We start from the raw sequence: 18,181 nt of genomic DNA on the forward strand, positions 1-18,181 counted from the left end.
AGATTTAGGCTCTTATGATAGACCTTTTTTTTTATAATAGGGCTACACTGTTAAAAACAAAATCATCAGCGTTACAAAATAGAGCAAGCACTGACAGTGGGAGTGTGAACACTTGAGTTGAGGGAATCGGTCTGAAATAATTTAGCTATCACTAGGACACAAACAATGAGAGAGAAAGAGGGAGATTTAAATAGTAACAGAGCATGTTTAAATAAGGGTTTCAGCTCAGCTTCTGGGGATAAGGAGTTCACAACAACTCCCGAGCTGAAGCCAGTCCTGGCAGGAGATCATTCACTCCCATGGAAGAGAGTTGCAAAAGTTTTTTTCTTCTTCCAACATATTTCTGTAGGGCAAATAACTTGTTGCAGACTGGGAGCAATTAATGAAGCTCTGTGGTGTGTCTGTTCTCTGAGAAGCTCCTTGCTTGCAATTTATTGACAAAGCCGTGTCATGACGAGGGCACCCATCACTTTATTATACAGAAGTCAGTATGATAGCAGAGAGGAGGTGAGGCAAGAGGGCACAAAAGTTGTAATAACCATAGTGGGAGTGGACCAGAGGGCAAGTTTGTTATTTACACGATGCCATGGGTTTATCTGGTGTGCTTTAAAACGGTTGTAGAGGACATCCAGTGATTTCAAATGAAACAAAACTGAGACAGGAAAAGAGAAATGGAGCATTTTTTTGTTCGTGCTTCCTTTGTTGAGCCACTGAACTTTACATTAGGAACCAGAACTTGAAAAAAAAAAGTTTGTCCCGTTCCACAGAGATTGTGTTGAATCCTGGGGGAGAAAAAGGGGATGGGAGTGTGTGAGTGCACTGGTCAGTGGTGACAAAGCAGGAGCAGAGCAAGCGTCACCGGGAGCGCCTGGACCAGGTAGCTCGTCCACAGCAGAGCCGCCGGCGAGGAGACGCCTCCGACCCCGGCTGTGGCCAAGCCAGGGGTCAGCAGCTGCTCCTGGAAGGTGAAGTCGTCCATTGCCAGGTTATCAGCGAGGTCTGAGAGGGAGGCAGACGGAGATGGGGGGAGATGGACGGGAGATAGCGAGAGGAGGCAAAGAATACAAAAAATACATGAGAGAGGCAGGAAAAAGCATGGAGACAATTAGAACAAACACTGTCACAGAAGCTGAAAAACATATGTGGTATGGCTGTCCTCCTTTTGCATGATGTCTTACACAGCTGTAAAAACAATGTTACATTGGGAGAACGAGAAACGCACATAGAACCAGATGTTGCATGTTATTGTTGTAGACGCATGCTGAATCACACAGACACATATTTTACTGAGAGTGAGTGCTGAAATGTGGATTTAAGTGGCGAGATGTTGAATAAAAAAATTAAAAAATAGAAACCACAGAGTCTTTATGAGGTCATGTCTCAGAATCTGAAACACACAACCATTCTGACTGATGTATGTCTTCTCTCTGGTATAATATTTCTTAATTGTTTAAAAAAAGCAGGGGGAAACATTGTAAAATGGTCAATATAACCTTTACAAATGTCTAAATCCCCTTATACATTGAACCAAAGAGAAGTTGGCTTAACACTGCCTCCTGCATCCGGAGACGTTGAATCCAATATCTCCCACAAGCAGCTATTAGTTATTTTTGTGGATAACACTTTTGTTTTCATTGTGTTGTTAATCATACACGGTGTTGCATGACTGCGGTGAGGTTCCCTGGCACGGACAGAAAACAGTTAAATGACTCCCTCCACAACTACTGTAAAGATGCCCTCAAGCTGGGTACTTAACTCATTTGCTGAAATGAGGCTGTTTAACAGCAGACTGGGGGCTTGACTGGGAAACGCTCAGGTGTCAGCGGTTTTCACTGTGTTTTCAAAGGCCCATGAATAAAGCCTCGGTTAGATGAATACAAGTTTTTTAAAAAGTGAACAACTCTTTGGATTCTGCATTACTCCTCAGTCGCTCCTGTATTTCCCTGTTTTCCTCCCTTCTTCTCCATCTGTTCTGTACTCTGCAGTGACTTCATGGTCACCTGCTGCTCTGCATCCACAGCTGTTCTCCTGCTGACACTGAGCAGAGCTCTTTCTTCGTGTGTGTGTGTGTGTGTGTGTGCGTGTGTGTGTGCGTGTGTGCGTGTGTGCGTGTGACATATTCGGTGCTGCTTTGTCTGGCAGAAAGCTGTGAGGGAGACTGAAATAAGAAGGGCGCGTTATGAGAGCAGGGCTTGAGGATATCAGTAATAAAGCAGCTCTATGGGCAGGAACGCCAACTATGAGCTGAGCTGTCCCCTGTCAAGCCAGATGCAAAGCAAGCAAACACACACACACTTTCATTTCTGACATACCGCTCCCTCACAGTCTTGGTGGCTGAGTGCACATACTGTACACTTTCTCTCTCTCAACACACACACACACACACACACACACACACACACACACACACACACACACACACACAGAGTCACTGAGTTCCTAAAATAACAGATAGCTCCAAATTGAATTAGCTGTCCCATCTGATCTGTGTACTGCTCTCCCAAGTGGGAGTGATTCAGTGGGAGGAAGTGGCTGATCTGAAGCACTGTGTGAGCCGAGGGAGCAGCCAGGACTCTGACCTAAGTCCTGCACTCCTTGAGTAGAAACACAGAGAATGGGGCCCTTCCTCCTGAGTCCCTGGTGCCCACAACGCCCCTATACGCTGCCAGGCACCATCTTAAACAGAGGAAGAAGGTAAAATAAATAAAGCTCCAAACGGCATCTCCTATGAAGTTCTTTGCAGTTACGACATCGTTTGAACAGCGGCCAGTGGACAATTAACTGTTTTTCCTCCTCCTGTGTCCTCTGACATGGCAGCGGGCAGACATTCTTCGGGGCTCTGAAAGAGCGATTTGTCACTGTCGACAGCGGCGCACTGTACTGCCGAGCCAATTAAGCTCAAGGTGCAATTCGATACAGCTTTTATATACACTGTGGATAAGATGGAGGCTGGGGGGTTAGGGGGTAGGGGGGAGGCATGCGCGTTTGCATTTGTGTGTTTGTGTGCGGATGATTGAGTGGGGTGTGTGCGCCCGTCCCTGTGTGTGTTTGTGAAAAAGCAGGGGGACTAAGTAGGAGAGCATTGTGTTGGTGAGCTTTACAGCGACAATAATGTGAGTGAAAAAAATCCCTCAAACCCCCGGGGAGAGAGAGAGAGAGAGAGAGAGAGAGAAGGGTCTCTCTTGCTAGTTTAAACACTTCGACATGAGCAGCACCACAGAGGGGCCTTGTTCTACAGGCTTTAAAAACAACCCAACAGGGACTGAATACTATGCAAACTTAGATCCCCTACTCTCCTGCACAGGCCTGGGACTAATAATATCCGCGTATCATTAGTGATGAACACCTGTGCCTGTGTAGCAAAGTACAGACAGAAGTAAGAGCGAAAGAGAGGAGACAGAAAAGTAGCTTCTTGGGGCCTTTTTTAAGTAGGAGCCAGGACAGTGAACAGGCAAGAACGATTAGGCACATAGATGGATAACTCCTGGCTAAAAATAGAGCCACAATCCCGACTGTGATTAATGTGACCAGTGTGGGCCCTTGTGGCTTTCAGTGGAGCCGAGCCCTCCTCCCGCTCGCCCATTCGAAACCTTCCATTTGGAGACTATCACTCCTCAGAGGACGCCACCTTGCTAGCGTACCCCTGCTAGCTTTATTGTGGCCTTTTGAGCTCGAGTTACGACCCAGGGGAGAGGTCAACAGTCCACCCATTGATTGGTTGCACTAAAGGCTCCAGACTAAGAATGAGCAGGTAGGTCAGTCACATGCAGGTCAACAGCCGGGGACGCACTCAGACTTTAACTTTATGTTGTCTTTAGATTCCTCGGGAGAACAGACATAAATCCAGACTGTGGTTTTCAGGGGGAGCGGATGTTTGTTTGGATCCCTCTGACAGGTCAAACAGTGGCTGGAGCGTGAGTGCATGCATGTAAACATATATGTGTGTGTGTTTGTGCAGAGCAGAACAGGGAAGAGGGGGGTGGGGGGTAGCGTCTAGATTTTGTTTTTCAGCAGTGCTCGGTGCCTGAGGCTTGTCGTTTACAGTTGTCGGTTGTCACAACAAGCACACTGTGTCGAAAAATTGCAACAGTGGGCGGAAAGCAACATTTTCCAGCACACCACATAACTACAGGTGATGATTACATGACACAGAAAATATCGACGATGTGCTGTCTCAGCAGCTGATTTACTTTTAGAAGTAGGTGCACATCAGTAGCCGGTCGACACGTTATTATAACCCCTTTGGTGAGTGTGTACCTTCATGGTCCAGTACAGTTTATTCAGTACATGTGTGCTATGTACAAAGGCCTTTTTTTGGTCAGATAAGTATGTGGAATGTTAAGTCTCCAAACACAGGTGCTTCTTATGAAACCCGGAGAGATGGTTTAGATTGCCGCTACATTGGCAGACGATGTGTGCACATAACACACCTAAGCTGGTCAAATTTGATCTAGGTTTTAAAGATTCGATAGCTTAAAAGATATGGTTTCCGAAGGTAAAGCAAATATTTTATCACTCGTCTCATCTCTGCGGAGCAAACTACTCCCTTAAATATTACACTCAGCATAATTTAGAAAAAGAGTGGCTAGTGTGTGTGTGCCTGCGTGTGTGTGAGTGCAATCTTGTGTCAGGAGCCGCCCTTACAGCTGCAAAGAAGACAATGGCTCTGTACAAACATGATAGGAGCTGCTGGGTCCATTGATTGGGTCTTATCTCGAGGGTAACAGATACAGCGCTGACCTGTGATTATTAGCTAGTTGGTCACATTCTGTAACTTTGGCCGTTGGTCCCAGGACTTTGCTGATTGAGAGCTGAGGAGCAACAGAGGGAGCGGCGCAGGATGCCTCTGTCCATGGGCTGGACGGGAATGTGACCGTCTGCCTCCACACCCACAGGCCGACCGCAGGGGCGCTCGGAGAGGCTGGGAATGTCGGGCCAAGACAAACGGGACGCCCGGAGGAGGCCCTGCCCCAGGCCTTCGCCAACAGCACAGCTCTCTGAGCCGCTCTGGCCTCCCAACCTCCACAACACTCAGTGTTATTCTAGGCCGAGGGACCCTCCCACGCAGAGGGCAAGAGAGTAAGACAGGGAGGCTGATGCCAAGGAGGACTCAGGACACAAGAACAGACAACATAGAGTTCCAGCGGTGGAATGTAACTAAGTACATTTACTCAATACTGTACCTAAGTACACATTTGAGGTACTTGTCCTTTACTTGAGTCTTTTCGTGCCACTTTCTTCTTCTACTCCGCTACATTTCAGAGACAATATTATACTTTTTACTCCACTGCATTAATCTGACAGCTGTAGTTACTTTACAAATGGAGATTGTTGCACACAAAACACATGTAGTTTATAAAATACCGTATGTTTTATTATAAATTAAACTACCCAACAATACTAAACACTTAGTTGATTGACAGAATTGTTTGGATCGTTTCCAGTTTCTAAAATGGGAGGATTTTGCTGCATTCAGTACTTTTACTTTTAATACTTTAAGTACATTTACATGATGATTTATATTTCTTTTCGTGCCACTTTCTACTTCTGCTCCGCTACATTTCAGAGAGAAATATTGTACTTTTTACTCCACTACATTTTTCTGACAGCTTTAGTTACTAGTTACTTTACAAATTGAGATGTTTGCACACAAAACACATGTAGTTTAGAAAAATACGATGCTTCGTTATAAATTAAACTACCCAACAATATACAGGTCTACAAGTCCAGCTGAAATGGTTAGATGATTAAACACTTTGTAACTGTTTGGATCGTTTCCAGTTTCTAAAATATGAGGATTTATTTTTAATACTTTAACTACATTTTCCTGATGATCCTTACATACTTTTACTTAAGTAACATTTTCACTGCAGGACTTTTACTTGTAACAGAGTATTTTTTACAGTGTGGGATTAGTACTTTTACTTAAGTAAGGGATCTGAATACTTCTTTCACCGCTGTAGAGTTTTTAAAAGGAAAGGTAAAATCCCAAGTGATTGAATGGGGTTAGGAGACTAAAGGATGTTTAGCAAAACAGGAAACAGAATGAGAACACCGAAGGGGGGAAAGAAAGAAAACAAATGGTGCGGTGAGTCGAAATCTAAGAAAGGCCAAAGTGAGAACTGAGCGTGTGGGTTCGCTCTGATAACAAAGGGATACACCGAGCTGTCAAAAGAGGGGGGAACCAACCCTCTCAGACACTTTCTAAACTGTGGCACTGTAGGACAAACACAAGTCAACACCTATTAATTAAAGGAGGGGGGTGTCAGTGAGGGGATGGGCCGCATGCTGCACCCACTGGCCTCTCCCTGCGCCCAAATTAGATTTACGTAAGTATTTCTAGTCTACGCTTCCAGTAACAGCCAATATGATCGTAGAAAGGGGAAAGAGAAGGGGCTCGAAGAGAAATAAAAGCTTTAAACAGAGACATCAATTTGGGGCGAGAATTCCTCGTAGCGTCGGCTCCGTGACGGTGGAAAGGGTGCACGAGCGCGTTCGAGGGGCAAAAACCATAACAAATCAAACATACAAAGAGTTGATTCTGTGCTGAGGGCAAGGGGCTCGCCCAGGGTGGGGGGCTGTGCTGCGTACAGAGAAGACCTGTAACCCCCCCCCCCGGCAGCTCGGAGGGTCGCTGCTGACGGAGGGTCAGAGGTTGGCAGGCAGCGCCGGCTCAGGGTGTTTCTGGAGAGATGGAACAATGGCAGTTCTTATCAGTGAGGGAGTAGTCTCGCATCGCCCGCCGGGCCTTCCTCCACAGCGCTGCGGAGGAGGGTCTGGCTAGTCCACACAGCATTCCGGGATGGGAGAAAAAAAAAAACGTTCTCTGGTTTATTGGCGTTCCTTTAAACCTGGGGTCACCAACCTTTTCTAAACTGAGAGCTACTTCATGGGTATTGAGTCATACGAAGGGCTACCAGTTTAATACATTCTTCTGAAATAACAAATGTGCTCAGTTTGCCTTTAGTTATATATGATTATTAATGATTAGTGATAGTTATATATGATTATTAATGATTAGTGATAGTTATATATGATTATTAATGATTAATGATACTCATCTATGTGAAGACACTGATCATGTTAATGATTTCTTACAATAATTATCAACAATTTCTTAACAAGGTGGGAAATAATATCAATATTCAATTTTCATTTTTAGAACAGGCCTGAGGGCTACTCATGTGGTCCTTGGGGGCTACCTGGTGCCCACGGGCACCGTGTTGGTGACCCCTGCTTTAAACCAATCACAGTCGTCCCACGGACTCAATGACGGTGCCTCTTCAAAAAAGCCTCGGGAAGGAACTTGTGGTTACACTTTACTTGAAGGTATCTACATAAGAGTGACATGACACTGTCATGAACGTGTCATAAACGTTTATGACATAACGCTTCTTTTAGTAAGTGTCATTTGGTTTTTTGTCATGACAAGTCATGGTTAGGTCATGGTTAGGGTGTCATGTGTTCATGACACAGTCATGTCACTCTTATGTAGGTACCTTCAAGTAAAGTGTTGCCAAACTTGTTTTGGTGGAACGTGTGGACGTTCAAAAGTAGTTTGAGTCGTGCGAGAGAAAACTCCGATTGGACAGATAGTCTAGCTAGCTGTCTGGATTTACCCTGCAGAGATCTGAGGAGCAGTTAACCATAGTCCTCACAAATCCACCGGAGGTTAGAACGCCAACACAGAGGAGGAAGGGGACGGGACATCCGGCCAAAAATGAGGGACATCTGGCGGAATTTCCAGAGGCACCTGAACAATCCTGGAAATGAAAGTCGTCGATATAGACTAGTGAGAGAGAGATAGAGAGACTGAGACTGACATAGAGATACAGAGAGAGGCAGGAGTGGTTGCAGTGGTGGAATGTAACTAAGTACATTTACTCAAGTACTGTGCTTAAGTACAAATTTGAGGCACTTGTACTTTACTTGAGTCTTTTCGTGCCACTTTCTTCTTCTACTCCGCTACATTTCAGAGACAATATTATACTTTTTGCTCCACTGCATTAATCTGACAGCTGTAGTTACTTTACAAATGGAGATTTTTGCACACAAAACACATGTAGTTTATAAAATACCGTATGTTTTATTATAGATTAAACTACCCAACAATACTAAACACTTAGTTGATTGACAGAATTGTTTGGATCGTTTCCAGTTTCTAAAATGGGAGGATTTTTCTGCATTCAGTACTTTTACTTTTAATACTTTTAGTACATTTTCATGATGATAGTTACATACTTTTACTTACGTAACGTTTTCAACATAGGACTTTTACTTGTAACAGAGTATTTTTAACAGTATGGTATTAGTAGCCTACTTTTGATTAAGTAAAGGATCTGATTACTTCTTCCACCACTGAGTGGTTGTGCATGGAGCCGAGCTGAGGACCGATGGGTCAGCGTTGGAGTTTGGCCTGGGGGGACACCCTGGTCAGGGAGCCTCTGAGGGACACATTCTTCGGATACTATCTTTATCTCGTAATAATGAGGGAAGCTGACATCCCACACAGATCTGTTTACATTCTCCTACTCCGGTCCAGCAGTCGGTCCGGTGAGAGAAATGAGGCTGGCAGATTGAGACTTGTGTTTGTTGTGCAAATGTCCCTGCCAACAAACATCCAGAACTCTCCCTACATTCCTGTCATGGAGAGGCAGACTAGAAATACAGCCGAGAGTGACAATTTGGCCGCTCTGACCGTACACACACACACACACACACACACACACACACACACACACACACAGAGCACTCTCACTATCTATCTGAGCCCTTTTTTGTGGTTAGCCTGTGGTTTCCTCCAGCAGCTCACAGTCTATCCCCAGCAGGACTCCGATGTTCACTGCATCGTTCAGTTACTTTCAAGAATGGGCTGGAAAAAGTGAGCGAGCGCAGGCCCCCGGGGGAGACAAAGATGGATGGAGGGAGAATTTAGGAGAGCCAGGTGAAAGTACAGGGTTAACATGTAAAAATGCAAACCACCCAAACCCTCAACCGGGCTTTTAAGATATTCCCACAAAATGGCTGCTGTGTGTCAGTGCGGCGGCGAGCGGCGGAGCAGCGGGCCTCGAGAATGGTCCCGCTGTGTGCAGAGTGTTTGTGGACTGTGGCTGAGCTGATGGACGTGACCCAGGAACGGGCCTGGAATCAATTTAGTGTGTCCAAAAAGTGCCTGTGAATGTAAATAAAGCTCTTGAGCAAACAAACGCTTTTCCGAGAGGCACACACACAAACACAGAAAAATGCATAGGCCAACTAAATGAATCAAACGCCGGTGGCCCCCACCACCCCCCCACCCTTCGTGTAGATGATGAAAACCCAATCGGCTCTGTGCGCTTGTATCCACAGAAATTAAAACCAAGGCTCTTCTTCCTGCCTTCTGGCTAATCTTAGAGGTCTTATCCCTGGATTGATTTGAGAAAGCTCCATGGCGGAAGACCAACAAGGGCCCAATAAGAGGGTAACTTCACCCCCGTGTTCCTCTCCTCCTTTTTTCCCCCCCCCTCTCCTCTCCCATCTTCCCCTCCACCGCCACCACACTCAGCCCCACTACTGGGGACACACAGGGCCTTATGGCTGGCTCCAGTATGAACGAGAGGGAGAAGAGCAGCTCTTACTAGCCAAGCCTGTTGACACAGATGGTGGCGAGCTTCATTATTTTTGGGAGGGGCGTGGAGGAGGTGGGGAAGGAGGAGGATTGGTTGGATTTCACACATTATCAGGCTCTCCACCAACCACACCTCCAACCATTAACGACTTTGATTTGCAGTGAGAGGCGGCAGATCGCCTTAAACCGAGCAACAGCATCCGTTCTTTTATCTGTATCTCTTTCATTTCTCTGGAAAAATAAATCGTAATTATGCTTCATAGACATGCCTGAGATCACAGAAACATATTTGGTAAAAATCAGTACATGTCATCACAACCAACCAAAGTCAGCGTTGGAGGCATTTAAAAATACTTTTGATTGATAATTTCAATTGGTATAAAATAACAAAACTAAGAGTCTCTGTGAGGCTGGCACAGCGGTGTAGTGACATCACAGATCTGTTAGCTCTTTTTATTCTATATATTTAGACGATTTAATCCTGATGGAGATAGGCCTCAAACAGTGATACTTTGGCTACATCTGCATGTTTTTGTGCCTCAGTATCATCCGGCTCTGCTTGCTTTTGACAGGGGGGGCGCTGAAATATTATCCCCCCCTCAATCCATTGGGCTAGAGTGCTGTCAATCTGACAAACTGGATTTCCAATGGATCAGAGTACTGTCACTTTGCTGCCTGTTCTGCCAATCACTGCCTTGGCATTTGGTAAATGGATATCTACTTTAAACACACATTGTATGAAGACTGTGTACTTTGTTGAAATGTTAGGGCCAGTTTAGAAGTAGAAACATATTGAACTCACCGTAGAGAACTAGTTGCTGTAAGAAATAAATTGTGTATTGCACTTTATTTCTGTTCTGTTTCCTTATGTCTGAAAACTGTGCAAGGCTTTCTTTGTAGAAGTTTATTGTAACTCCCCCCCTGACTGATTATTGGTCCCCCCCTGTGCCACCCTACTTAAAAACTCCTGGAATCGCCCCTGGCTGTTGAAAACCACATAGATAAAGGACTCAGGCCATGTGGGCACCCAGATTCCTCCTCCACCCAAACACCTGCACTCCTCCTCCTTGCACATCTGCTCATCGTCTGAGCCTGTTGTCTTCTGGGTCACGCTAACCGGTAGGACTGGGGCCCTCTACCTGGCAACCACATGTGGACAACTGTATAACTGGAAGCACATTCATGCACGCAGTAGCTCATATAATCAGCTCTATGAAACTATATGGAGCTTAAACGAGGAGGAAGTATATATGGCGGTGGCATCCAGAGCTGCCAGAGCTAACGTCAACAGTGTCTGGATTACGGCTTATTTGATGAAGACATGTGGCAAACACTACTGTGGAGGACCGGCGCCGTGTGACTCACCGATCAGGTGCCGGGGGTCAGGGGGTCGCAGCTGCAGTTAATTAACATACCAGCTTCTCGTATTAGCGGCACGTTCGACCCACATACGTAGTAAAGAATGTTTAGGTTTCCCAGTGTATCAACCTTTAGAGTTATCAAAGGTGTTTTTGTCTCCTTCTGTACTTTCCCCGCATTCTTTCATCACCTTCTTCTTTCTTTTTACTCGCTCCTTTGTTCCAGCCACAAAATTTGTAGCAGACCTGAAAGGTGAGCCCAGCCCAGCCTCTCACCGTAAGCCGCGTGTTTCACATTACCGGAATATTTCCACTTTTGTATTTTGCTAACGGCCTCTCGCTGATCAAGAGCTTCCCAAGGTACGGCTTTTCCTTCGGGGTGCTTACAGTGACCGAATGTCTGAGTGCAGGAACATAACAAGAGGCCTATTCACGCAGCTCCTGCGGAGCACGGCGAGGTACGGCACACAGCAAAGGCCCAGTTCAGCCCAGCTCAGCAAGAAAACACACAAGGCTGGGCTGCTGAGCTGCTGGGCTGCTGAGCTGCTGGGCTGCTGGGCCGTGGCAGAGCCCACCAACTGTTGGCTTTCAGACTACTGAATGTTTCCAAACTGCATGAAAAACCCATTTTAACAAGTTATTTAGTCTAGCAGTTAGTGTTAGACTCTTAAATAGCCCTTTTTATAAGTGGTTTAGAATTGAGTGGTCAACTCCTGTTATAAAAAAAACTTTTCTGTGGATAATTCCCACGTTTTCTAAATGTGAATCATTTTGTTTCCAGAACTAACTTGAGACGAGAAACATTACCTTAAGTCTAGTGGAATGATTTGCTATATTTCACTGTGTTGTCTTACAAAACTTCAAGAGCTGAAACTCACCTGGAAGCGAATTTAACTCAGAGGCATTTTATACAACAAAAGACTTGGTATTCTGAAAACATTGCAGTAGAAATGTGAAGTGACAGTGGACAGTGAGGTGAGTGTGAGGGAATGAAGAGAGGCTTTGAGAAGATTTTATGGAGGTTCTTTGTTACAGTCAGAGACCAGGTGTGCATGAAAGCACTGAAACAGGTGAGCCGTCACCATGAGCGACAGACAGTCATACGGTACGACTGATTACAGGATTTAAAAAAAAAAACTAAACACACATTACAGCAAGTGTATTCACATTTTGGGATTATACTGGCAAACAATTTTTGTCTTAATGCAACACATACTTTATGACTTTAATATGTAACTACATAATGTTGATTGTGTAATGAAGTCACACTGCTGAAAATATGTGCTATCACACATCCAGAGGCAAAGTTTAAAAAAATATATATTTATACTTAAAGTGAGACATGTCACTTTTGAAAGAATAAAACATAAAACAATCCCTTTTTCAATTCAATACACTTACATGTTTTGCTGCTACCAGTAACTTTTGGTGGCTAATGTTAGCTAACTTCAGGTAGATATTATTGCATTAAAGATCCTATGACATGGTGCTCTGTGGATGGTTTTATATAGACCTTAGTGGTCCCCTAATACTGTATCTGAAGTCTCTTTTATATAGACCTTAGTGGTCCCCTAATACTGTATCTGAAGTCTCTTTTATATAGACCTTAGTGGTCCCCTAATACTGTATCTGAAGTCTCTTTTATATAGACCTTAGTGGTCCCCTAATACTGTATCTGAAGTATCTTTTATAAAGACCTTAGTGGTCCCCTAATACTGTATCTGAAGTCTCTTTTATATAGACCTTAGTGGTCCTCTAATACTGTATCTGAAGTCTCTTTTATATAGACCTTAGTGGTCCCCTAATACTGTATCTGAAGTCTCTTTTATATAGACCTTAGTGGTCCCATAGTACTGTATCTGAAGTCTCTTTTATATAGACCTTAGTGGTCCCCTAATACTGTATCTGAAGTCTCTTTTATATAGACCTTAGTGGTCCCCTAATACTGTATCTGAAGTCTCTTTTATATAGACCTTAGTGGTCCCCTAATACTGTATCTGAAGTCTCTTTTATATAGACCTTAGTGGTCCCATAGTACTGTATCTGAAGTCTCTTTTATATAGACCTTAGTGGTCCCCTAATACTGTATCTGAAGTCTCTTTTATATAGACCTTAGTGGTCCCCTAATACTGTATCTGAAGTCTCTTTTATATAGACCTTAGTGGTCCCCTAATACTGTATCTGAAGTCTTTTATATAGACCTTAGTGGTTCCCTAATACTGTATCTGAAATCTCTTTTATATAGACCTTAAGTTAAGTTGGCTTTGCTCGTTTGAAAGCCATGATGTCTCTCTCTCTCTCTCGTGGGTGGGCCAAATATTCTGGGCGGGCAAAGCAGAGAAAGGGGAGGTAACCTTTCCCCTTATGATGTCATAAAGGGAAGATTCCAGATCGGACCATCTGAGCTTTCATTTTCTCAAAGGCAGAGCAGGATACCCAGGGCTCAGTTTACACCTATCACCATTTCTAGCCACTGGGGGACCATAGGAAGGCTGGGGTAACTCATATTAATGTTAAAAAAAACTCATAAAGTGACATTTTCATGCCATGGGACCTTTAATAACATTGCTGAGCCAGTTAGCTGACTTTATGACTCTTTGAAATAGTGCATTGTCACGTCCTAATCGTTTCGTATTAGCCGCCAGGCTGAGGTGGGTGTGGCTTCCCTCCATCACAAAGTTTACAAAGCGGAAGTAAAGCACAATATGAGTGACTGACGAGAGTCCGAGAGAAGAGGATGTGTTTCTAATTTGTTGTGACGTCTTCCCATCAAGTTGTGTTAATGTTTTGTCCGCGTCTTGAACGTCTACAAATGAACTATCAACGGAGTGGTGAGGCTGATTGACACCGCACCGCGGACCGAGCTGGTCCGAAGAGAAGAGCGGAGCAGGCCTCTCTTCCTTACCTTCAGTCTGGCGGACTAACTAGCGTTAGTTTCTGTAATTTCAAATGCACGACTAAAGCCAAACCCTGTTAAAGCTCCTAGACATAACGACAGTAATAGGTTCCCCCAGGCCTGTGATTAGGCCATGACAGCATGCAGTAAATATAATTGACTAAAGACAAATCATTTCATCATCTGACCATCAGTGTCTTACCATAATTGTTTTTTACCCTATCATGTGTGTGAAGTTGTAATTGATTATAGCAGGTATGACAGTGTTCTGCAAAACCAAACACCAGAATAATACAGATCAACCACCACTCAAATTAAACGGCTGCACCCCTTAAATGATTTGGAAATTTAAGCTGTTCATTTAAGTTTTATTAAATTTTTGTATTAAGACTAATTGAATTGATACCAGAGAGGTCAGTGAGTGATCTGTCTGGTGTGGGAGCTGTAACCAGTCCAGTGCCTGGCGGTTAGTCTGGCTTCGGAGGGGTGAGTAGAGGGGGGGGGGGGTGTTGGTCCCTGTCCTGGAATAGCTCCCCTGGTCTGGAATGCTCTGGGGATGTGTGGCGTGTGGTTTGATTGGTCGGGAATTGAAGTGTGTGTGTGTGTGTGTGTGTGTATGTGTTTGTGTGTGTGTGCGTGTGTGTGTGTGTGAGACCAACATTAATGATCACAAGGTTATGGAATCTGTGTAGAGAATGAGCGAGGACAGATCAATCATTACGCACGTTGGGGAACATCCTCTGTGTGGTCAGCAGGTTGACAGCCGGGCTGTGTGGCCTGCCTCGGTCCTGTCTGCACCTTGTTGTTGTGGCTTCTGTCACCTTTTTCTTGCCTCCTGTGTGTACGCGCGCACGTGTGTGTGTGTGTCTGGATGGCTGTACGCATGTGTTTGTGTGTGTGTGTGTGTCTCTCCACTCCAGGCTTTGTGAAACCAGATCTGCCTCGTCTATCTCGGAGCAGCATAGCACAGACAGGCAGCCCATTAGGCCTCATGCTCTGCAGGTTGACCTTTGAACCCGAGTCCCCCGTTTGACCAAAATGGGCCGAGCAGCCGTGCCAGGTCAGCGGTTTGCTGGGTCATCACAGGCTATCAGCGGCTATCTGTGTATCCGCCAATGAGCAGGGACTCTTCAAGGTCTGCAAACATTACTGGCTCACATACACACAGGCGTATATGAGCCTACAGACACACACACACACACACACACACACACACACACACACACACACACACACTAACGATGGAGGTCAGACTATGAAGGGTGCTTTAATTCCCCACTGTGTCAACCTTCGGCAGTTTGTGAGCCAGAGGAGACAGTATAAAGACTCAGCACATCGGAGCAGAACTGTACAGTCGGGCTAACGGGAGCGTGTAAGCGGGGGCATCGGACTCTCACGGTCCAGCCTGCTGGAAGTGATGGCCCTGCAGGATTCCTGCGTTAACCTCGGGTTCCTGCTCTCGCTCCCTGCCCGGCCAACCCAAATCCCTTGCCACAACATCCCCGACAGGAGGACAACTCCCTCTGCCGTGTTTGCTCAGCTGCGCTGGCTTTGTGTCGGCCTATCGAACCCCCTTGTTCCTGCTCCCTGGCTGTTTTCTCCTTCTTTCTCTGTTTGGTTTCTTTTCTCCCGACAGTTTGTAGCTTCATTTTGTTCTTTGTTTGGCTTTCGGAGAGCACGTCTGACGTTTCCAAGGGATTGACGGCTGGGAGTTCAAGAGGCCGAGGTGAGGCGGCTACCTGAGGAAGTCTCACGTCTTCTGCTGCATAGTGTCACAGTGGTGTCAACATGTACAGTAGTCGTGTAAACACCTCTCTGCTGTGCCCGCTGCCTGGTCTTGGACTGTGAGCACTCTGACTCACTGCAAACCTATTCATGCACTTACCAGTTTTAAAGTAAATAGCTCCAATTTAGTTAGCAGGCTTAATAACTTAATGGCTTTGCGCAACATTTTTTTCACAGCCCGTCACATGCAGTAAATGCAATTTAAGTGTATCATATTTAAGTGTATATTTTTAAGTGATCAATGTGGACGCGGTGCCTCATTTGAAACCACACAAGTTACAGTTACAGTCAATTTCGGGATCCAGTTTGAATACATGCGTCTAACCTGCAAAGATGCGTAACCGTTTGCGTCTCGGTGGCGGCCCCAGCCCTGACACGCCGGAGCACTCGTCTTCGTCGTCACAGTCACCGCTCTCGAATCCCTCATCCCCCTCGTCGCTCCACCCGTCCCCTCCGCCTCCACGCGACCGGGCTCTCCAGCGCTTCTCAGATACCGTTACCAGCCGCAGCAACTGTGGGACAAACAGGAAGAGGTTAAAGGTAATGATGCAAACCGCCCTCACCCTTTTTTTTTCATGAATCATTCTGTGGCCGGAATGTGCCGGTGCGTTAATGGTTCAACAAAGCTGTTAAAATAAATAAGGGGTGTCTCTTGATGTGAGCGTGTACCGTGTGATTAGAACGGTATGAGGGGAATTCCTGACAAAAACTCAGCGAGATGATTAGAGATCTATGAGGGGAATTCCTGACAAAAACTCAGCGAGATCTAAAAATGCTGGTATTTACCGAACTCTAATTATAATCACCAGGCAGGAAAACAGTTTTGTTATCGGTGCCAGTTTTGTTATTTTTGTCCAACCGTGATTCATTCAAAGGGCTGTGGCTGTCGCTCCGTGTAATTTGCTGGTAGAAAAAGAAACTGTGGAGCGAGCAGACTGGTGCGATTGTGTTGTTACTGGCAAACATCATTGTCTTGAGTGGTTGTCTCAGGGCAACAGGGATACAATAACACCACATAACACACACTCCATATAAAACACACCAAAGCCTGGAGATCTAAAATGAGAGGGTAGGACGAAAGATGAAGATACATGCATGTTAATGTCTGTAATATTCCGAATTATTTCGTTGAACCAGTTCAGATTGGAAACCTCTTCCTCAAGGGAGACTTGGCCAAGATGGCAACATAAACATTTGCAGATAAAATAATTATAAAAAAAATCAAGCCAAAAAAGAAGAAGCTCTAAAACAAAGAAATATGATATTATTTGCAACAGAATAGTATTCCAGTTTGGCCTCTGGGCTGTAAAAGCAGTAGTTGTATAACTCAGTTATTTTCCCACATGGTGTACAGAAGCTGCTTGTGCATAACATACCACAAGTGTTTATTGAGAACTGTGGTAAACTAATCAACTCATAAATAATACAGAAATGTCCAAGAGCTGTAAAGCAATTTCATAACAAAAATAAAAATCTCTGAATTCCTCTTGACCAAGAGTAAAAGGAGGACAAACTTTACACATGGCTAAAACTGAGTAGATCAGTGTCAATGTCAAAGACAGCTTTCCCACTATTTGTTTTTAAGGTGTAGCTTTAGAGCAACACAGAAAAAAAAAAAAAAAAAAAAACCTATCCTGTCTCGAATTGAAAAACATGTGAGCCAGCTTGGAGACAACCTACATGGCCGCTCTCTGACCATCTTTCAGCCTCCACAACATCGCACATGACTGAGAGCCCTGCCAAGGTAACAGATGTGCTAAATTCCAGCCGCCTGCCCTTCAAGCCTCCTTTCATCTCACCGCTCTGCCTCCTTCTTTGTTTTTTTATTGATTTCCTTCCTATCTGCATACGTCAGCATGCATTTTTTGTTGTTGTTTTTGGTCGTTTTGGCTGGCTATGGGAGAAAATTGAGTTCATATGGGCCTTGTCTCAAGTCAGCTGCGACGTCTGCCTGAGATCCGACTGTGTTTTGTGTGTGTGTGTGTGTGTGTGTGTGTGTGTGTGTGTGTGTGTGTGTGTGTGTGTGTGTGTGTGAGAAAGAGAGCGGAGGTATAAAAATCCCAGAGCTAATCACAGAATTCCGTTAGTCAGAAGATAAACAACCCTGTTCCCTTCGCCTGCATATACAAACCAGTCAATCTGGCTTTTACAAGTGACATAAACTCTGAAGTTTAGAGAGGGAACACACATCACCTTGTTCCCAAGCATGGCTGCCCACAAACCTCCATTCATTTGTCAACATTGAGGCCATACATGCACGATGAGCGAAGCATTTCTAAAAGCCTGGTCACTCGGACCGAGGGACGGACAAACGGTAGGTCACAGAGAGGACGGTTGACCCATTTGACTTTGGTTTGAGGTTGTCGAGCGAAGCTCCACCTGGTGACAGAGCAGAGCCCTCGGGTGTCACATTAAAACATGTCCAGACTCTCCTCGTGATGGATGCTGGTTTAATGTACTGGACCGTTTTGTTACAGACACAACCATGTTTGCCTGCATTTGCTGAAGCCCTTCATAGATTTACTGAGGTCCCGA

General features: G+C 45.0%; 1 protein-coding gene across 1 annotated transcript in view; it reads right to left on the minus strand.

The window, feature by feature from the left end:
* Positions 1-823: 823 nt before the first annotated feature.
* gpc3 (glypican 3) overlaps positions 824-18,181 on the minus strand; it is a 134,484-nt gene continuing 117,126 nt past the window's right edge. The window contains exons 8-9 of the mRNA XM_028588837.1: positions 15,972-16,158; positions 824-999 (exon numbers count right to left, since the gene is read on the minus strand). Of these exons, the coding sequence (XP_028444638.1) occupies positions 824-999; positions 15,972-16,158 (363 nt within the window). The remainder of the gene's footprint in view (positions 1,000-15,971; positions 16,159-18,181) is intronic.

Source organism: Perca flavescens, chromosome 10, assembly GCF_004354835.1.
Source record: "Perca flavescens isolate YP-PL-M2 chromosome 10, PFLA_1.0, whole genome shotgun sequence".
NCBI lineage: Eukaryota > Metazoa > Chordata > Actinopteri > Perciformes > Percidae > Perca > Perca flavescens.